The 22,311-nt window shown below is 46.3% G+C and overlaps 1 protein-coding gene across 2 annotated transcripts; it reads left to right on the top strand.

The window, feature by feature from the left end:
- The first annotated feature begins 7,710 nt into the window (after positions 1 to 7,710).
- Positions 7,711 to 20,864, top strand: ISL1 (ISL LIM homeobox 1). Of its 2 annotated transcripts, none has more exons than XM_048292622.1 (6): positions 7,711 to 8,036; positions 8,928 to 9,117; positions 11,986 to 12,245; positions 14,253 to 14,536; positions 15,948 to 16,115; positions 18,367 to 20,864. In XM_048292622.1, exons 1-6 carry the CDS (start codon positions 8,009 to 8,011, stop codon positions 18,481 to 18,483), a joined length of 1,047 nt encoding a protein of 348 aa, XP_048148579.1. In that variant the 5' UTR covers positions 7,711 to 8,008; the 3' UTR covers positions 18,484 to 20,864. The 2 variants fall into 2 exon arrangements, with proteins under 2 accessions (XP_048148579.1, XP_048148578.1); XM_048292621.1 differs by having other exon boundaries at positions 14,250 to 14,536.
- Positions 20,865 to 22,311: the final 1,447 nt, after the last annotated feature.

The raw sequence follows: 22,311 nt of genomic DNA, 5'->3' as shown, positions 1-22,311 counted from the left end.
CCTTAACCACTCCTTACACATTTTATCCTACAATGGATCAAATGCATATGGTCTTCAGACCAGATCATATCTAGTCTCTCTCCTAGGCCTTCCATTCATTTTGGTACCCTTGACAACAGTGGGGATGACACCACGTCTTTACTGATTGCACTTGCACTTTGCCCAGAGTACATGTTAAGTATGGTCCTGGTGTTAGAACATATTTACTGGGCCACTTTCTCCAATGAGATTTGCTTTCTTTTCCAACCTGTCATGAAATTGAGTGGACTAGTGCATAGCAGACAACCTACAGGTAATCTGGAACACTGTCCTAAAGACATCAGATTTCCCCTGACCTGCAGTTCAAATATATTACATGTGCAGATAGGATGTTGATGGCATCTAAAAATTCCTTATCTGCCAAATGTGTATTTGGCAGTGAAACTGTTAAAGTACACATTGCACTGCAGGATCTTGAGATGCTGAGTTCACCCTGTACGTGTTTGTTTACCCAGAGAAACTGAAGCTGGGTGCAACACAGTTGGAAAAGTTGCAATATGTGGATCCAACTAACCATACAGCCAGAAATACAAATCTTACAGAGGAAGAGAACAAATGCTGACAAGTAGCTCAGGCTCTTGCTATACTTAGTCATGGTACATTTCTTCTCATGACCTGGGATGGAATGTGGGATTCCGAGCAATACAAAAGAAACCACAAGTAGCTTTAATAATGATTATATGCTCCAGATGAATGTCACAAACATGTAACACATACCACATAGGTGGTACCTGTTGTGTTAATACTCTGACTTGCTTTCTATCTACACACACATATCACCCAATAACGCTGTATTGTATGATGTACCTCTCATCTTCATACGTAATGGATGGCATATATCCCACTACCGGGAAAAAATGCTAAGCCATGAGTATATTGTGCATACTTGTTCTTAATGTAAGAGTTATTATTTATTGATGGCTTTTATTTGCCCCTGTTCAAAGAGAGACCACTGAACAGTGGACAACACATAAAAACTCCCCTCCACAGACCCTGTTTTTGCCTTCATGCATGAGAAAATATTGTACAAAGGGTTGTGGTCCATCTTTAATTCATCCCACTAACATTCTGGTTGCACTACCTTTCACTTAGGATTCTCTTATTTTGTATGTAGCCACTTTAACAAGTTTGTGTCTGCAGTTTTGAAAGTTGCAGTGTTAGCATTATGCAAATCCTTTTCAGTGGTTTTTGTTTTGATGTGGTTTTTATTTTTTCCTATTGTAGTGAGGAAACCTCTCCTCAGAAGTACAATAAATTGAATGTGGTCAAAATATTCATCATAACACAACAAAATTTTGGCAGACTGACTTCTTCTAACTTTTCCCTGTTTGGACTTCGTCTCCTTTTTGGGTCTCCCTACTTCTTCTCTGACTGTTAATTTTGTAAGATTTATTTGCAGGACCAAGCAATAATACCCAGTTAAACCGGACATAATTTTTTGTTTACACATATTGACTCCCTTCAGCTGATTAACTCGACCTCCCTAACTTCCATGCAGACAACTCTGTGTTTGGTTTTAAAACGAATAGAATGTTGTTTGGTTTTGATTGTGGTTGTCAATTTTATTATGCTCATTTAAGAAGCAATAAATATACTTTATAATGACCAAAGACGGGTGGTATATCCTCTGTTGGGTCTAAAGTAGATCACTGCCCGTCAGACAAGAGGACTACCAATCGTCAAACTTAGTGCCTTCCAGTTGTTATATTCCTTCATTTATTTGGTGTTCGCCGCCGATGTTTGGTCTAGTTGGTTTGGTTTTTTTTTTGGGTTTTTTTTTTTTTTTGGTTTGGGGTGGGGTGGGGTGGGGATTTTTTGATTTTTTCTTTTTTTTTTTTTTTGGCATCTCCTGAAACCCCGTTGCGAAGGTCAGCGAGGCGCTGGGGAGGAAAGAGAGACTCTCGAAAAGACAGCTAGGCAGTGCCTTCTTCCGCACGGCGGAATTCGGAGTTGGTGAGACGCTACAGCCGCTGCCGCGCGCGGGACAGGGGCGAGGGCGGCACCGGCGAACGCCCCGCCGCGTCCGAAGGAACGCGCTTTCCCTGCGCCAGCGGGAGTCCTTTCGGCAGCAGCCGGGTCCGCTGGCAGCGGGCGGGCTCGCGGCTCTCCCGTCGCTTTCGCCGCCTCGCCTCGGGCGGCCCGTACAGCCGGGAGCCCTGAGGAGCTTGTCGGCCGGGAGCGGAGCCGAGAGGATCCGCCCGCGCTCTGCCGCCCAGCCAGGCGCGATGTGCCGGGGTACCCAGCGCCCTCCGGCCGGGACCGGGCGTGCCGAAGGCGGGCAGCCGCCTCCCGCCCCCGCAGCCTTCGCGGCGGCCGCGGGCCCCGACAGCGCCGGCCCCCCGCGCCCGCCTCGGCTGCAGCTCTGCTGCCGTGATATGGTTACTGTCCCTGATGAGGACGACCTTATTAATATTTTAGGGGGGGGGAGGGTGGGGTTTTGAGGTTTCTTCCTTTCCAAAGCCGCATTCCAGAGACTGGGTTCTGGGCTGTTTTCCTGGGACGTGAAGAAGCGACCACGGTAGCAGCACTAAGAGAGGACTCTGGTTGAGGGTATTTCGGAGAGGAAAATTTCCCAAGACAATCATCCTGCTTAAGAGGGGGTAGGTTTGGGGTGTTCCCTACGCACATTTATGATAGAGCAGGCTCGTGAGGGACAGGGTTATTCTGCTGCTCTGCATCCCCTCTCTCCCGGCAGTTTGATCCCCGACGTGGCATGGGCGCCCTTTGGGACCGGCGTGGGGCCGGGCTCGGGTCGTTGCCTCCTCCCCACGGCCGACACAGCCCCCATGGCCAGCGAGGGGAACGAAAGGGCCCGATCGCCCCGTCCGGACCCCCACCAGAGATGGGGTTTGAAAGTGGGCCTGAAACTCCCTCGCTCCCCTGAGATTTCTGTTTACCCCGGAGACAAAATCGCCGCTGGATTTCCTGTCCTCGAACACTTCCTGACACGGGGAAGATAACAAAGGGGAAAGTTTAAAGCAATAAACATCCCCGAGCTGCCTCGCTCCCCATGTGCGCCTGGGGCTGCCGGCGCTAAGGCCAGGCAGCACTCGGCTGAGAAGAAACTGGGCTTTTCTACTCCTCGGCCCGACCGTGCTCTGACATTTCTTTAACATCTTCTGGTCGTTTCCCTCTCCCTAGAATTTTGCGGGGATTTATTTTCCCCAGCTACCGAAGACTTTACTCTTCTGGCTAGGCTACCCATGAGAGCGTGTCCACTTCTGCCTGGACAAAAAAGTGGGTGCGGTGATGCCAGCCGGTCCTGTGGAAATAGCCCAAGTTTTACTGAACTCCGAGAAGGCTCTAGGAGAGAAAGAATTGCTGCTTTCTGCTTTTCTTTTTTTCTTCCGTCTTCTTCTTCTTTTTTTTTTTTTTAATTAAACAGGAGCGGGATTTAATGAGCCTGATTGTATTACTAAAAGTCAGAAAGGCTTCCTGGGCGTGCAGAAGCCCACTGACAGGTTTTCTTCTGTTTTGATAGATTTAGTGCTGTTATGGTACACTTCTCTCTCACACGCAGTAGCTAAGACTTCAAGATTAAAGATCGCACACCTCTAGATGAGTCAAAGCCTACACCCCGGAGCAGCTAATTCTTTTCGTGATTGATTTCCCCGCTGAGCTGTTTCCAGTTTCAGCGTTGAGCAAAACCTCTTCCCCTCTCGGTACATCCATCGCACAGGCTCCTCACCACATTCCACAAGACAGCGAGGGGAAATCTGAACCTCTGGGAACCTCAAATCCAGACCCTTCTTGCAAAGCATCTTTTTGGTCCAAAGCTCCTCAAGTTTTAAGCCGGAGCAGACTGAAGGAGACTTTGTGCGTGACCGATTGGCGAGGCTTTGCTGAGCCACCGCCATGCCTTGGGACAAAAATAGCTCTCCCGACAGGAGTGGAGACTCGCTGCCTCCTGCGGCCAGGTCCCCGGTCTGAACCCCGGGACAGGGACAGCAACAAGCCCCGGAGGGGCGGGCAAGGAGTCCTTGCTACCCCTGCGCACCCGGTGCTCGGCTGTCGCAACGCAGTACTGTCTCAGCCCCTAGCAAGGACATCTCACCCAGCCCCTAGCGAACCCACTTCCTCTCTTCCGAAACCAGCAATACCTCCTTAACCATTTCCCAAACCTGATTTTTTTTTTTTTCTCACCTGGGAAGCCGTCCTAGTTTTCGTCACTAAGCAAACTCAGGACAGAATTTATAGCGGTTCTTTACGGGACGGAAAGGGTTAATCGCCACTGTCGGTTCGGGGTTTGCTTTTTTTTTTTTGTTTTTGCCCCCATTCCCTTCCCTTGGATGCATATAATCTCATTTGAGCCCCTCAACGTGATGAAAGCTATTGATTACTGTGTAGAGTCACCGAGTTTTAGCAGGCTTTCCCAGCCCCCATTCCAAAGTAAATAAATACGATAAGGGGACGGGGGGGACGGACATGTATTTTCGGAAGTGTCTCAAATATGTACAAATCTCGGTTTACGTCTTCCCATTCATGTGTATATTGATATCATAAAAGAGAAACCCTTCACCAGGGTTTTTCTCTAAATATCTTATTCATTGAAATTGGCAGTTCCACTCATTATTCCACTCCCTTAAACCCAATTCTGATGCCGGCTAAATATAGAGCTTCGCCTTACTGGGAACGCGAATCGAATACACAGTAAGCAAATCAGTAGGACAGGAGGGGGAAAAAAACCCCTTGATCAAAGCCCTCCTTTTCTTCCCAATCCTGGTTTGTGGGGCGGAGACAGGTTTCTCGCTTATTGCACATCATTTGCAAAGATCAAGCTTAAAATGCAGTCACCTCTCCCAAAAGCAGTAGTTAAACCAAAAGTTAGGCGGTGGGGGTTAATAGAATTACAACCAGATTTAATTATTTTCAATCAAGGGTGTAACAGTGAAAAATAAGATGTGTTATTTCAAATCTGGGAGGAGCCGTACTTTAAGCAGGTCAAATTTTTTGAAATATACACAAACATCCGAGGGGAAAAAATTGCATAGGATGCAGTACGGGGAAATACCTTCTCTCTTTGAGTCTCATAAAATCCTGGATATTTTTTTCTCCTCAGTCATTGGGTAATTTTTTTTTTTTTTTTAATTACTCGGACATTTTTCCAGCTCGCACGAGGTCACCCCAGGGGGAGGAGGTGGGGGGGGGGGGGGGTGACAGAAGGAGGTCTGGGCATGCCCCGTGGGGAGGGGGTAGAGGATGACATTTGCCGCGTACCAGGAGGAAAGGCACAAAAGGTCCGACACGCGCCCACCGCGCGGGGCCGCGGTCGCTCGCCCCGCGGCCAGCAGAGGTCGCCGCGCCGCCTGCGCGCCCGGGCGCGGGGAGAGGCCGGGCGGGCACCGCGCTGCGCCCCGCGGAGAGACCCCGCACTGCCGAGCACCGCAACGCGCACCGCGACCCGGTGGGAGCGGCAGGAGCGGCAGGGGCACGGGCAGAAACCTGGCGCGGCTGTGCTGCCCCGGCCCGGCCCGGACCAGCGGCGCAGGGACGACACTGCAGCCCGTGGATTTCAGTGAAATTGGCCATTACTAACGGTTTGCCCCAAACACGTGCCAGGCTGTCCGAAGCTGCCCGGCTCAGAAGTCTTTCAAACTGCTTTTTGGTTTACTCAGCTAACACAGAGAATTACAGCTATTATTCTGATACCTAATTGCCTAGGTATTCGTAATTATACGTATACCTAGTCTTTCATATATATGCATGTACATAAACACACCCACATATATATATCACCGGTTTCTTGGGTGTGGAAGTGATCATCTAGAAGAGTTGCATTTCACACTGTTTATTTAGAAGTCGAATATGTAAATTAACTGTGTGAGCGTGTTTACAACCATATCTTTACCTCCTGACACTATCTTGAGATCATTTCAGGGTAGTTTAGTTATCTTCGCAAGTGGCAACATTGGGTCCCACTTCTTGTTTGAAATAAACCTGGAGGGTGTGTTTGCTCTCTCAGCTTCGGAAAGGAAAACATCTTGCAAAGTAAGTTAGGAATCCAAGAAGGGCCGTTGTTTAGTAGCTCTCTCAACAGCAAATGCGAGTTTCAAAACTATTTCTTGGCTGTTTCATTGCAATCAGATTTCCTTGTGGAAAATTATTCTGCATGAATGTGGCTTTGCCTCTCTTGCGCCCAAACTCGGCTGCCTTTTAAAAACGTGGGACATTGAAAGCAAGTATATTTTCCTGATGAATAGTGATTGGAGGGCACTTCAACTCTACGTTGATGAGGACGGTGTAACAGTCCATACAGAAGAGAAGACAAAAATGGGATATAAACACACTCAAAGGGAACGTTTAAATCGGGGTGTGGAGAGGGGGGTGTCGGAAGAGCATGGGGCGGACACGCTCGGGAACGGGTACATTTCCTCGCACAGGCTAAAGGACGGGCACCGAGTAGCCGAAGTGGAATCTGCCCTATGAAAAACACACACAAAGAAATCAGTGCCTACGTTTGTCTAAGCTGCATTTTGCCTGGTTTGGGAAACTTTCAGATAACTGCCCTCTGGAATCCGAGGGGCGCCGTGCGCCGCTGCGCAGACGAGGGCGCGGGCACCGCACCGCACCTCCCCTGGCCGCGGCTCTCGGGTGAGGACTCCCCACATCGCCTCCAGGGAGCAGCGCCGCAGGTCCGCTCCGACAGCAAGTCCGCGTCTTCTCCCCACCCCCCATCCCTTTTAAATTTCTTTTTATAATAGGAGTTTTTAAGGGATTCTCTTTGGGGAAAGGCAGAACTTCTTGAGAGACAATTTAAGGTAAATATTTGTACCTTCTTCAATCTTGTGTTTAACAGAAATAATGAAGATTTTATCCGCGATTTTAAGAGAAAGAGGCTGGAGGACAAATGTAAACAGTCCCATCTTGTGGCTGGGGTCGTGCCCAGCCAGCCCGCCCTGCCCTCCCTGTTCAGGGCATCTCCGCCTGGACAAACCAGAGTGTGGCACCCGCCTGTGAAAGATAAACGCTCAGGAAGAAAACAGTTGGATTAACACCACTATCAAAATAATTATATACATATATATATGTGTATATATATATATATATGTACATATATGCATATGTGTATGTATTTATATGTATATATGTGTGTATATATATATATATATATACATATATATAAATGGTACATGCGGCGCGGCAACCCCGGACGGGGGAAGGGGTGTAGGAGCCCGAGCGGGATCGGGAGGGAAAATGAAAGGTGTGACGGGAGATAAGCGACGGCGATGGAGGAGAGCGACAAGCAGAAAGTATAAAGGGAAATACAAATAAGGAGCGAGGAAAAGTTGGCCGCGCGAACCCGAGCCGGGCGGCCGCGCCGCCAGACGCTGAAATATGATAATCAGGGCAGCTGCGCCGCGCCGCCCCAGCCAATGGGCGCGCGCGGGCGTGACGTCCCCGCGCGTGACGTGGCGCCAATGGCGAGCGGGCTGAGTTGGAGCAGAGAAGTTTGAGTAAGAGATAAGGGCGAGGCGAGTGCCCGCGCCGCCAGCGCCCAGTCCGGCACCGCCGCGCCTCCGCACCGCACCGCACCGCACCGCACCGCACCGCACCGCACCGCACCGCACCGCGCCTCCGCGCCTCCGCGCCGCTCCTGCGCCGCTCCTGCGCCGCACCGCCACCGCTCCGCACCGCTCCCGCGCCGCGCCGCTCCGCGTGGACGGACCCCGCCGCGCCCCCGGCGCCGCGCCCCGCACCGCGCCTCACCGCGCGTCCCCTTCTCTCTCCGCAGCCCTGACAGTGTCTACCACGCCGGTGGTGTTTTGTGCCATTTTCTTTTTTTTTTTTTTTTTTTTCCCGATTTTGATTTTTTTTTTCTTTTGTTAATACTTCTTCTACTTTTTTTTTTTTTTATTATTATTATTATTACTATTATTCTTATTTTTAGCGACAGCTCTCAAACCTACTTTGGGGTCTTAAAACGAAACCGTACACCATTTCACTGTGGACATTACACCCTCTTACAGATATGGGAGACATGGGAGACCCACCAAAAAGTAAGGCGGAATCTTTACCGTTATTGGAATAAATGTGCTGTCTATTGTAATCGTCTCAGGCAGACGAACTGCTAAAGTGCTGAACTTCATTTGAATGGTAGAGAAGGTGCCTTTGTTGCCATGCCTGCATGCTTGCTCTATTGTAGCCTTATATGTTAACAGCCTGGGGTCCTACTCTCTTTTAAAGTTTGGGGAGCAGACAGGATTTTGATGGGATCTCCGACGACGGAGCCTTAAATTTTTCTCGTGATAGACTGCGGTGAGGCTGTCTGACTATCCAGCACCCAGTCGGTCTAGGGGTATTAGCATTAGACTTGCAAAAGAGAGCAAGTGGCAACCGTAATGACGCTTGTTCTTGCTAGAAGCCTCGACTCCCGTCTTCTGAGGGCAGGGGCTGAGTGGGAAGTGCACCCAACCATGCTTCATCGTTTCCAGTCAGAGCCTCTTAAAATATGAAATGAAACACATAGGCGCTCTCCTCGTAAGGCAGGACATTCAAAAAAGCAAACAATAAAATAAAAATTAAACAACATGGGAGTTTGGAGTTTTGATTCCGTGCAAGGTTTGTGAAATGAGGACCTTCACCCCAAAGACTCTTCACTTTTGCATTTTAACTTATGTTCCGCCTCCTTTCTAAGCGCGGCAAGGTTTTGATGGCACACTTCAATTACCATCCAAAAGTATAACATTCTTTTTAAAAAAACCCTAAGAAACGCCAACAAACACAACCCTCCCCTCCCCCCCCGCCCCCCCCGCAATATACAAACAAAAAAAAGGCAAAAACCAAACAACGCTCCCACAATACGCTTTATAAGGGAATGACATTAAAAGTGTGTTTATCTCTGTAGGAGAGTAAACGGTTAGTCAATCATGTATTTATTTTCATTTCAGAAAAACGTCTGATTTCCCTATGTGTTGGTTGCGGCAATCAAATTCACGATCAGTATATTCTGAGGGTTTCTCCGGATTTGGAATGGCATGCGGCGTGTTTGAAGTGTGCAGAGTGTAATCAGTATTTGGACGAGACCTGTACGTGCTTTGTTAGGGATGGCAAAACCTACTGTAAAAGAGATTATATCAGGTACGCCATTTACGTTGTTTAATTGTTCCGTGAGATTTTATTTTTCTTTTTAACTTTATACATTTGACAGAGGAATTAAGAGGAAAAATTGTGAGGTAGCGGGTAAAAGATAAGTGGTATGTTTTTATGTGTTTTCCCATTAATAGACCTGTGAGGAAAAAAGTTAGTCGTGAAGTTTTTTGTTTCATCGTTTCAAGTGCAAATATCTGTATTACTAGAACTAGGTTCGGGACCGTGTAGGACCTTTCCGAGGACTTTGGCAATGCATCCTGTGATTCTAAGCAAGTGGGGAATCGTAGGTAATGAAGAATATTTTCAATAGTGTAGATATTATGAGCAACACGGAACAGATCACTTTCTAGCACAACCTGAGAAATGCATCTCTCTGCGTTTCTGCGAAGACATAGTGGCATTCAAAAGAAAGGCACTTCAAGCATGTATGCCGTAAAAATAAATACACGGGTAGAAAAATAAGAAAAAGAAAACCCTACTTAAACCAGGCCTATCAAAAAGGAAAAGCAAAAGGAAAACAAAAACAAACCCCAAATTTTCTTCGGATTGAAGGATCTTTTTATGCGGATGTTAAAACCTAGACCGAAATGTTTCTTAGCTAAAATAACTGACATTTAATCTTTTTTAAATATTAACCCCTTTGGTGATATCTGGCTGCCTTTTCTTTCTTATCTTATCTGTGCTGATGAATTAGACAGAGCAGATCAAATTGCCCATCATCTGTTCGCGAACAATTGGGTATATTTAGATAATGGAACCGCTTCCTTCCTCACATTAAAATCTGGTAACTGATAAAATGTGAGAGTTGCCAATGCTGACACTATAGAGAAACCAAAGCAAGAATTTCGAGTGTGTTTATTATTTGTGCTCCTGGGTCATGCTGATCCGTTTCAGTGTCGCTTGCTGGGTTTGCCAAATCATAAGTTTGTATGACACTGAGGTATGAACAGTTTTTGGGGTTTTTTTACAGAAAGTTTTGGAAGCAAATCACCTAGCCACCTTAGATATCTTCTGATTTCTGTGTAATTCTGAGTTGAAATAAAACTCTCGAGTCTTTCTTTCTCCAGTGCACAACCAGACCATTCCTTCAAGCCATTCTGAGATTATTCTCCAAGTTCTAAAATGGCGAAAATCAGAGACTTTTTTTTTGTTTTTTAATTCTTTACTTTTAAACGAACTTTGGAGCCGTTCTTTTAAATGTTGTCCTTTTCTAATTTCAAACGAAAGGAAAACGTTTGGACAGAAATGTGTTCACTTACCTCCTGACTGATCTCAGCGGGAGAAACTTAAGCAGAAAAAAAAAAAATCATCTCTTTATATTAATACGGAATACTTTTATTTTGCCATAATTTAAAAAGGAAAAAGTACATTACATGCAAGTTGACTTTGAATTAGACCCTGAGCCAATCTCTAGGTGTCAAACCTGTGGGCAACCACTGCAACTTTTGTACCTATGAATGCACCTACTTTATGATCACTCTGTTCTTTTGCTGTTTAGCTGTTTGGTTTTTTCTTCTCAAAACTGTGTAATTCGTGTATATGTAGCTCGGAATATAGGATTAGTACACTTCTATAGCCATAAAAGCTAAAGAAGTGTGTACTCACAAGCATACATTACAGACTGTATCTCTAAGGAAGTATACTGGTGAGGAGATTGGTGGGGATAAATATTAGCTCAGTTTTAGAAGCAGCTTTCACAGTTCTGTGGATTGTGAGAGTGCATAAGTGCGGAAATACGTTAATTTTAGATCATACCAAGGACTTTGGCTAAGAAACACCCGGTGGGAGCCGAGAGAGTGTGCAGTTCTAGACACCCGAGTTGGAGCATTTTCTCATGTCTATCTACTGGTGGGTGAACTGTCCTCCTCTCCTCCACGGGAGACGAGGAGCCCGCCACCCACTCCAGAAACTCATTATTTGCTGTGTGGGCCTGTCAGCGAGAAGTTGCCCTCTCATTCCTACCGGAGCGCTTGAGCCCCGGCTCAGGATGGGAGCGTCAGGAGGAGGAGAGACGGGGAAGAGAGGCTGAGGTAGAGACAAGCTGCAGAGCCAGAGCACTGAAACTGCCTTTTAGTTGGGGGCGGGAGAGAGGAGCTGCACTACTATATATGCGAGCCTGAGGAGGCATGTGTGTTATGCTTATATTGTTGTATTAAATTAATCTGGTGAGAGGGGACTAGGGGAAGAGACCCTGCCCAGGCAGCCTCTGGTCATCCCAGAGGCTAAGCTGACGGCAGTCCGGGCACACATCAAGCGGCACAAGTCTTGAGTGGGTTCCGGGCAAAAAGTATCACAATTTGGTGAAGCTGGCAGGTTTGTGTCTGGGGAGTGGATGGCAGCTTCAGCAGTCTCGCCTTTCCCTGGTGCGCCCGGGTAGTCCAGTTCAGCCTCAGGCCAGGCTAGGTCAGGTGAGGAGGCAGGGAGAGGGCAGGGGTGGCCCCGCTCCTGCTGCAGCCCGAGCTCTGGGGCAAGGGGGAGAGGTCGGATATCCTCGGGAAGAAAGGGGGTCGTTTTTTTTGTTTCTCGTTACACCTCTTCCTCCCAACTCTCTTCTTCCACCGGTGCATTCGTGACTGCTCCGCCTTGTACGGCACAGGGATCAGGGCACCGACTGCAAGTGAACCCGGCTTATTCCTTTCCTCTTCTGGCTTCTGTATTTTTCATGCTTTTTAAAGTAGTGGATGGAGCGTGGCGCGTCTACGCGGGGCCAGGGGCTGCCCACGAACGGGAGTGAAAACCTCTTTCTTTTTCCTTTTCCTTTCTCCCCCCCGCCCCTTCCCTGCCCTCCCCCTTCCCCCTCCCGTGCTCTCCCTCCTTCCCTCCCTTCTCCTTCTTTCTGGGCTGGGCCCTGCTCAGGTTATACGGCATCAAGTGCGCCAAATGCAGCATCGGCTTCAGCAAGAATGACTTCGTGATGCGCGCCCGCGCCAAGGTGTACCACATCGAGTGTTTCCGCTGCGTGGCCTGCAGCCGCCAGCTCATCCCCGGCGATGAATTCGCGCTGCGGGAGGACGGCCTCTTCTGCCGGGCGGACCACGACGTGGTGGAGCGGGCCAGCCTGGGCGGCGGGGACCCTCTCAGCCCCCTGCATCCCGCCCGGCCGCTGCAGATGGCAGGTACCGCCCGCGCCCAGCGCCGCGGAAACCCGCGGGGTTTGGCAATGCCCGGCCCCGCTCCGGGCGGCGGGGAGAACCCCACGGTCTCAGCGGGTCCCGCGCCTCCGTGGAGAGCCGAGCCCGAGCGTGCGCACCCGCGGAGAGGCGGCGGCGGAGACGCGCCCCACGCTCGGGGCTGCTGCGGGTCCACCTGCCGCTAGAAACGCCCGTGTTCGCGGAACACCTGCGGAGGGGCAGCAACCCCACCCTCCTGCCTGCCCTCCTCCTGCCCCCACCGCGCACCGGGTGCGGGAGTCCTCCATCACCTCCCCCCGAGCCCGGGGCAGCCCTGAGCCTGAGCCGGAGAGGGACGAGCCGCTGCGGAGAGCAGGTCTGCGTTTTCAGACCCTTCCGCTGCCTCAGGAGGGGACGGAGAAGCTGTTCTGAGCGCTGGAGGAAGTGGGGTCTGAAAAGAGATAGACTTCATAACTACAGGCTGGCGCTTAGGCTGTAATTTAAAACTGTCAACAAGCTAATCTTCGGTAATTGCCTTTTAAAGTGACTCTTGCCTTCTTGAAACGTTTCATGTGATTTGATGAGAATTTCTTCTCAAAAGAGAAGCCTTGTAACTTCAGAGTCGCCCCACCTTACAACTCCATTCACACTTCCAGTTCTCGACGGGTACGTCAAATACTCAGAGACGCTTAGCTTTAGGGAGGTACACGTCTCTGAGGCTAACTAGGCTGGACAATACAAGGTTGGCCGGCGCTTTTACTGTGCAAGTAACTGTAACTCGGAAGTTTATTGGTAAACACAGCTATTCTGAAACGGGTTCATTTCCCTCTTCTGAGCTACTTTCAGATGACATATCTATATATAGGGAGAAATAATCCAGTAACTGATCAGGGCAGAATTCTAGAGAGATTGTGCTCCCTATATCGTGTTTGTGCATGTCTCCGAAAGGCTTAGTGTGTCGGCAGGAACAATACTGATAAGATTTGAAGCCTTCGTATTGTCGTCATCGCATTTGTTGATGTATTGTTACAGTTAGAAAAGTCGGAACCCGACTGTACAAAAGCGAGCACTTCTGTTAGCTAAACAATTTTAGCAAAAAAAAAAAAAAAAAGAAAAGAAAAAGGTAGTAAGGTAGTGTTTTTATTTTTCCCTCCACTGGGTCAGATTACACCTAATAGCTACAGCTACACAACGCACAGAAGAATAGCAGAATCACAGGAACAGTTTGAGCTCTTGATGTGATGCCACCCATAATTTTGCGTTTCTTGGCAGTTTCTACGAGTTGCTGGGCTTGCTCTCCTTTTCAAATCACCAGATACATATTTTTAAATTATTCATCTAAAGAATATGCAAATGCTCCTAGCACCTCCAATTTCTAAGATAAATCCCATCTCCCGTGCTTTGAGATAGGGAGCTCTCACAGGCTTTTCTTCCATTGGCATGGTGCAGAGGATTTGGCTTGTTTTGGTCTGGTTTGGAAGCGTCAAACTGCCGGCAGCCGTTGCATGTTATCACGGCTTCTGGGTAAAATGAGGTAGATTCACTACAGAAGAAGCAGACCGGAATTATGATTAATTTAAGAAGCATTCTTTCATTAATTTTCGGGCCAAAACTCTGTTTTGGTGATTTGTCAGGAAATAAATACATAAACCCCTCCTGTGCCTTTCCTAGCGTACATACCCCTTAGCTAACTTGCCCTCCCCTGTCAAGTTTCATACAGGTTCAAGCTTCTGTCATTAGGGGTTTTAGGGGGGTGGTTTGTTTTTGCAAATTAATTGTCTGTGGAGTCAGAAATGTCAGTCACTCCACCACTGCATAAAGCAGACGAGGCTGCAGCAGCTCCGATAGATCTGAGTGTTTGAATGGCCTTTGAAAGAGGGTTCATCACCCGCCCCCCCGCCCCTCCGCCCGCCACCTCCCCCTGTCCCACCAGCTTAGATTCATAGTCTCTGCAGACTCCCTGCTTCCTACTCATGGGGATCCTGTTCCTCCCTTCCCCTTCCCTTACAGCAGAACCTATCTCTGCCAGACAGCCAGCTCTCCGGCCCCACGTCCACAAGCAGCCCGAGAAGACCACCCGAGTCCGGACTGTCCTTAATGAAAAACAGCTTCACACCTTGAGGACCTGCTACGCTGCCAACCCCAGACCTGACGCCCTCATGAAAGAGCAACTGGTAGAAATGACCGGCCTCAGCCCGAGGGTCATCAGGGTTTGGTTTCAAAACAAGCGATGCAAGGACAAAAAAAGGAGCATTATGATGAAGCAACTTCAGCAGCAGCAACCCAATGACAAAACTGTAAGTGGCTTCAGCCTCTGTCCGTGTGCTGCCTTAATTCCCAAGGAGAAACGCCTGGGATATGTCCGGCCCGGACAGCCCCAGGGCTCGGTTTGATGCTGTTGATTTTTTGCGACCTCCCTAAAAACAAAGAAAACGACACTGCTTAGCTATTACGCGTTAGTTTCTGCTGTCAGTGCAATCGAAACAGACCACGGCGAGGAGCCGATCTAGGCTGCTCAGGCGAACTCAGAATTTGTGGGGCTAAGGATACGCAGTAGCTTAGACTAACTTCTCTGCATATGAAGGAGACCTGCAGACCTTACAGGATGTAATAAACCCAGTCTCGTCTAATATTTATATTCCAATGCTAAGGATTCATTAAGGGAAAAATGACGCTTTTGCCTTCTTCCATGTTTTTAAACACGAGTAAATCCAGAAGTAAAAAAAGTTTCAGAAAAAGTAAAAATAAGTGTTTTTCTTAGTACTTTATATACTACAAAGTGCATGTCTTTGTCAGCGCACTTACTGTAGAAAAAGACAAATGCAATGCAAATTTTTCGGAATTACCATCGTGCTTAGAGGTTAACTTATATATAGTTACATCTCTGTAGAGCTCTTTTCTGCAGATATATGCACGGGTGATGTAAACAAGTGGAATGCACTGGGTTCAGCAGAACAAATGGTCTGTCTCCATTTTAAGCCAAATTTCTTTCTTTTTTGTTGTTCTAAGTCCACTTGAAGAAGAGTCTCTTACTCTCCCTGGGTATATTGACTGACCTGAGAATGACTATTAATTCATAAGGCTGCCTAGTTAAGTGGAATTTAAGGAGTTTCATTTTACTCTGTTGGAATGCAATAAAACACGGTGTTATTAACTCGCCTGAACAATCTATTCGTCGAGGCTTGGAGTTATGGTGTACACTGTGCCTGCACCACAGGGCATACTGAGAGGGTTTTTTTCTTTTTTTTCTTTTTTTTTTTTTTTTTCTTTTTTTCTTTTGGAAAAAGCGCGGTAATGACGTACCCCAGGTTTGCCGTGCAGTGGATATACGATCCAGTTAAGGTCACGCGAAACAAAACCAGACTGGATGCGAGCTATAGAAGGGAGCAGGATTAACCGTTTCTCGTTCTGAGACGTGCACTGGCAGTCGAGATACAGAGCGCTCGTGTTTGAGAGCTTGGGGCGGAGGGGGTATACTTTGGGACGAATAGGAGGATTAAAGGGAAAGAAAGTAAACTTCCACCGTGATAAATGCAGCGAGTAGAAACAGGCTGACCTAGAGTAGAATAGAGTAAGACATTCACAGCAGATTAACAAAGCAAATACAAGCGACCGTATAGATAAGATAGAAAGCAGTTTATTGACTCAGCGTTTATATACAATAAAGCTAACCAAGCTCATTAACATCCTTTGCTGGGCTGTTTACAGAATATCCAAGGGATGACAGGAACTCCGATGGTGGCTGCTAGTCCGGAGAGACATGACGGTGGTTTGCAGGCGAACCCCGTGGAGGTGCAGAGTTACCAGCCGCCCTGGAAAGTACTGAGTGACTTCGCATTGCAGAGTGACATAGACCAACCTGCTTTTCAGCAACTAGTAAGTGTCGGTTCCCAGCCCGAGCCAGCCGGTACCCGGGTCAGAACAATGGGCGATTCACTCCAGGTGCCAGATGCTCTGAGAAAGACAAGCAATCCAGATTAGCTGGGTTTTCCAGAAATTGCAAGGCGGGCATGACTGCATCTGTAAAAGCAGAGAACTGAATTGATTTCACAGAGCTTGGTGCAAAATCGACCTTAGCGTACAGCAGACATATTGCTGAATTGAGTGTGAGTTTGGATAAGGCCCGACTCAGGTCTGATAACAGCTCGCACACTCCTGAAAACCGAAAGCACTCCACTAGAACATTCTTTATATGTCATTTAGTTGTACTTACATTTATGAAAGCAGTTTCTAGAATTCGCCTCTCCCCAGTTCAGGCAGATTTTGCCTTTAGACTGTAGGATGTATTTTAAATACATGACTACAATGTCAGCCAGGGCCCTCGTTTTGTCAGACAAATATGAATCTCTTAATTAAAATTTCAAAGTCCTTGTCTTAAGCATGTATCTCTAGATATAACTTTATGTATCTATATATACACAAGAATCTATACATATATATATATCTTACACTGAGTATTGTTCTTTGGAAAGGAAATTGCTAGTACATATTTAGATGAAAAATTCAAGCAATATGATAAACTACCTTAAGTCAAAAGAAAATAGACCTTTTAGAATAAATTGTGTCCTTAACTCACTTCCTTACACCTACACCACTTGGCAGCCCATATGTGACCATATGACCAACAATACTAAGGTTCAACAAGGTGAATTAAGGAGAGAAGTTCAGTCTTAAGTCAATTTCCTGGCCTAAGTATGTTAAAACCAGATCTTTAAAATAATAAGGTACATTGTGTATAGTGTTTCAGGAATACAAAATAACAGTTATGAAAAATTCACGTGAAAGTCTTTTTTTGATGTCTTGGACTTTTTTTTTTTTTTTTTTTTACATCAACCGATGGAAGACAAAGGTTTGTAGTTGAATCTAACGTTGTGTTCAGATCTTTTCAGTTTAGTACCATGCTCTCCTGCAGAATTCCTTTTCTTTTGCCCGACAGCAGTCTGCAGTGTGTTTCCCTCACTGGCACACTATGCTTGCTTGGGAAACTGTAGCACAGCAGCAGGTCTATTTGAATCCTCTTATATCTAAAGAAAGAAACCACTGCTTTTCCTGCTTTAATCCAGCTGTCCATCAGACGGGAAAAAAAATATCTCCTTTGGTTGCCTTACTTACCGTGCCTTAACAAAATACGAGACTTTAAAAACCTTTGATGCAGTGAGTTTTTGTATTAAATCGTTCAAAAAAAGGAAAAAAATCAGGATGGAAGATGGATAGTCCAAATACACATACACATATAGGTAAATAGACCATTAGGTTGACAAGTTAATATTGATGAACATTCGATATAACACGCGATACTGAGAAGAGTCAAAATAAAGAACAGTGAAAGGAACAGGCCGTTCATTGGCGACTCAAAGCACGGTTCTAATCTGAAAAGGGCCTTAATCACAGAACTGGCCAGCTAAATAGGTGCCAAAGAAATGCTTCTGGATTAGCAAAGCCCCACCCTTCAAGTCATGCTTTTTCCCAATGCTACTCCTAAACTAACAGGAGCAGCGGGGCACATTAGGATGGAATAGTGTGACCTTTTTTATCAAACTGACTCTCACTAAGAAGAGATAGCATCAGCCTCGAGTCACAAATGAAAGAGGATGGCTGCTTTCAAATGCCTTCTGCTCCTGGATGCTCCTTCCAGGTTTATTTTGGTATGTGCACAAAAGGGGAAAATAGTAATCTTTCAGTTTCATGTCAAGAAAACACATGCACTCCTAAATAATTGACTAGAACATCCTGTTGGGACTGCCACTCTTGCAAGACAGGGAAGAAGGCCTCATTAATAAGTTTGTTTGTTTATTTGCTTGATTTTTTCAGTCTTCATTTTCCATTTTTTTTAATCTACTTTTTCTTGGTGATTTGGCCGAAGGCCTGAAGAAAGTTCCTGTGAAGTCAATGGGGAAGCTAAACAGAGCAACCAGCAGTGACACAGCCTCCTGTCGAGATGTATCAGGCCTATTGGCTGCATGCCTTGTGTATTTATTTTTGTGTTCTTCTTTGCCTGCTACTTTTCTTTGAGTTTTACAGTTGCAGCAACACTTCTTTTTCTTATTTTTCTTCTTCTTTTTTTTTCTCTCTCTCTCTTTTTTTTCCTTTTTTTTTTTCTTTTTTTTTTTTTTCCCCTTTTTGGCAGGTTAATTTTTCAGAAGGAGGACCCGGTTCCAATTCTACTGGAAGTGAAGTAGCATCAATGTCCTCTCAGCTGCCAGATACACCCAACAGCATGGTAGCCAGTCCTATTGAGGCATGAGGAACATTCATTCAAATTTCTGTTGTTGTTGTTTCTGCCCTTACCCTCATCCCTGTTGAAGAGAGTGGGAAAGTGAACGTGTTGGGACTTCAAAATTTAGGGGGAAAGAATATTTAACAACCCTGTAACGAACCTAGCAAGGAACTGCTCCATGAGATGAACGGAGTCATATTTGAAAAGACAAGGTAATATGGTAGCAACACTGTGAAGACAATCATGGGATCTTACTAGAAAAAAAATACTTAAAAGAACCACAGACCCCGCGCTTTTCAATGATCAGAGGAGGATCGAAAAGACGTTTTCCAAATATAAAGGATTTGTACTCGTGGATCTCAAAAAAAAAAAAAAAAGGAAATCTTTTCATTTGACTGCACATCTTAGGGAGAAACCAAGGTAGAGGGACTTTCTATCCGGTCCCTCCCATTCCGAATGGTGCTGTTTCTATATTGGGGATAGCCTTGCCAAAAGAAGCTCCAGCAGGTTTTCCATCATCAGGAAAGAGACCATTCAGCCCTGCATTGTTGAAAGATTCCTTGCAGGAAGGTGGAGCTGCATTGGTTTGCAATGTTGTTTTTAGTTGACTCTTAACAAGGGGTTGTTTCCTGGGTCTCTTCTAGCATGCCTGTAGCAGGGTTTTGATTTTGTTTGGTCGAGATCCACCCCCTATTAAGTCTCATGCGATTAAAAATAGGTTTTTGAATTCCTCTTTAAAGGCGAATTTATAAAAACATTGCAACAAGGTATACCTCTATTTTGCCACAAAGCGTCTCGGGATTGTGTTTGAAATGTGTCCGCCCAAGAACCTTCCCCTCCCCCAGAGATGTGTATAGTCATTGGTTATAACGACTGTTTTTCTCTCTTTCTCTTTCTCTTTCTCTCTCACTCTCTAGAAAAAAAATAGGAAAAAAGGTAAAAAAAAAATAGGAAAAGTAAAAAGAAAAAAAAATCACTCTTTTTGTTTGCTCTTGCATTGCAAAATTATAAAGTAATTTATTATTTATTATTGGAAGACTTGCCACTTTTCATGTCAGTTGACTATTTTTTTTTGTTTGCTGAAGTAAAAAAGAAAAAAGAAAAAAAAAGAAAAAGAAAAAAAAAAGAAAAGGTTGTACCGTGGTCTTTGAATTATATGTCTATTTCTATGTGTTTTTGTCCTTTTTCTTTCCTTAAATATGATGTGAAATAAAAGCGCCATATGTAGAATTATTATATCTTCAGGACTATTTCACTAGATAAGCGTTTGAGATAGAAAAATAATAATAATAATAATAATATTAACATTAAATAATGAACAAAGTTCCCTCTTTTAAATATTTACAGGTTAGCAGCTAAAATACCTGAAATAAAATATTGCATGCAAAGCCGGTCGTTAGCGAATAAAAGGAGTGTGATATTTTATTGCAAGTATTAACGACCAGCTTGTAAATTTCCGTTTCAACAACTGTATCAGGGCTAGCTGGATGCCTTAGCTTTCAATCGATAACGTTAGAAAGTCTCTTGTTCCCCCACCCCATTCCTTGCCCTTAAAAGTGATATTACTCTAGGCATGATCAGACATAACGTTAAGACATCTAAAGAACTGAGAGCTCAGGCTTTTTGCTGAGTTCTACTATTTTTAAAAAATAATAAAAAGAAAGTGCTGTATACCAAAGCCTCGTTGTTGAGATTGTTGAAGTGACCTGTACTTTAAGTATAAGCTCCTGATAAAAGGGAAGCTTTTTGCTTAACAAGTCAAGTATGACCATTATTTATCAATGTCTGCTGTCAAAACAATTGAATAATGCTGCAGGAGGAATAGTTGTGGGGATATTTCTGTCGGGGATATTGCTGTGAAATTGCACGAATATGTTCCTTATTTTCTGTCGACTTCCCTCTCTTCACTCCCTCTTTTCTTCCTTTTTTAATTTGCGGGGGAGAGGGTGGTGAAAGCTAGAAACTTGGGAGATTTCTTCGGGAAAAGTAGAAAGAAGTAAATTAAAAAAAAAATGGGAAAGGGTTGTTTTTGCTCCAATCCAACTGCTCCCTAGTGCTCCCGGGCAGCACAAGACAAAGGTTCGCTTTAAAACACCCTTAAGGACTGGAATATAGAGAGATTTTCAGTCTGACAAAGACAAGTTGGTTTGCATGTCAGTTACTCCAAACCCCAATGTTTTCTTAACATAACCTTCTTTTCCCTCCCTCCTCACCATCTCAGCCCACCCTGAGCAAGCTCAGCTATAGACAAACCATTTCGACAGTACAGAGAACATTAAAAAATGTTAAAATCTAATACAAGGATTTCAATCATCCTGATTAGAAACTGGATTCATTTTGTATGCTCAAGTGTAATACATTTTTGAGTACTTGATAAATATTTAAATAAATATGAAATCTACCTTAAACTGTGTGATTAGTAACACTTGTGTTTTCATGCAGGATCAGAGGATTGGTACGGCGCTTCGGGGGGCGGGAGGGAGAAGGGCTATCATTTCTGCCCGGTGGTCTGACGTGTAAGTTGTTGGAGTCGCTCTTACTTGGGTGAGTTTGGAGACGGAATCTCCGACTCGGGAGGGTCTGTAACTGGCGCTGGAAACCTGTAAGGGCAGGGCAACCTCGGGACTTTGCGTTCGCCTCTTGCCGCCGGGAGGCTAACGCGTAGGTGGTAGGAGCGGCGGCTCCGCGGGAGACGCGCGGGGTCACGCAGGGCGAGGGGTGACCGCGAGAGAGTAACCTGCTCGCCGGGGGACTGGGGAGAGCTGCCCCTCTGTCCCCCGGCCCCGGGAAGGCCTTTCGGGCGGGTGAATGCCTGTCGGTTCCGAGGGCCACGCAGGAGGGAAGGGCGACTTTTGGCTGAAGGTCCTTGCGAGGGAAAGGCCCCCCAGCCCCGTTCGGCGCCCCGCGGTCCCGGCGCGCCCTCCGGGCGGCTGGGGCAGTCGTCGAGATAAGCAGCCCGCCGGGAGGGTTGACGTTTGGGCTGCCAGCACAGCGTCTTGCACCGTGAAACACACAGGGCAGCAGCGTGTCTTTGGAGCCGCAGCGCTGCCGCTGTTCTGCAGCTGCGGGCCGGAACCCCACTCGCGATGTGCCTGCACACACACATCTACCTCCAGGCTGCTGCCTGCACCCCCGCAGAGGTCCTGAGACCCCCAACCCTGTCTGGGGGATTGGAAGAGTAGGGTCGCTTCTGCGACGGCCTCTCGGGGTCTCCGCGTCCCCATGGCCATTGCGGCCCCTCAGAGCCGCGGTCACCCCGGAACCTCCACCCTCGAAACTTCGGTTAAACAAAATTCGTCGGACATTAGGTTTTTTTTTTTTTTCTTTTATGGCCTTTGATTTCCTTTTTCATTACATATATTTGAGAGGCCCCACAAATTTTAGAGTGTTTTCTGCCACGGAGCAAATAAAGACAAACTTTCGAGCGGGTCCTTCTAGAGTCTTCAGTAGAACACTCTTCCTAAGCTTGGGGAGTAAGATTGGTGTAAGCGAGAGGAAAGATCCTCTTCATGAAATGCATATCCTTATGGTGCTCTGTCAGGATCCTGCTCTGATTCCTCTTTCCGGTATGGACGAGATTGGCGATTAGCAGTCCCAGATCTGCCGGTTTTCTTCTTGCTGCAGCTACTCTGAATGGTGTCAAATAAGGCCTGTTAAAACCCGCAATAATTTCTCTGAGGACTTTGCACACACTGAGATCAATATTCAAACTCTTCTCATTTCAATATTTGTACCCAGGTTAACTAGCTCTCAAGCATCTCCAGCCAACGTGGCAGTGTGACGCAGAAGCCGGGTACGTGAATTCCAGAGTTGAGATCAGTTAAACACCTCAACAGTAAGTGTTTGCATTTATAT

Source organism: Corvus hawaiiensis, chromosome Z, assembly GCF_020740725.1.
Source record: "Corvus hawaiiensis isolate bCorHaw1 chromosome Z, bCorHaw1.pri.cur, whole genome shotgun sequence".
NCBI lineage: Eukaryota > Metazoa > Chordata > Aves > Passeriformes > Corvidae > Corvus > Corvus hawaiiensis.
Note: the sequence above shows the minus strand (reverse complement) of the source record. Positions and strands in the feature narration are given on the sequence as shown.

Coding starts and splice junctions, on each gene's coding strand:
- ISL1 (XM_048292621.1), top strand. CDS start 8,009: ATGGGAGACATGGGAGACCCACCAAAAA. Junction 8,037..8,927: donor CATGGGAGACCCACCAAAAA/GTAAGGCGGAAT, acceptor TTTTCATTTCAG/AAAAACGTCTGATTTCCCTA. Junction 12,246..14,249: donor CCGGCCGCTGCAGATGGCAG/GTACCGCCCGCG, acceptor CTTCCCTTACAG/CAGAACCTATCTCTGCCAGA.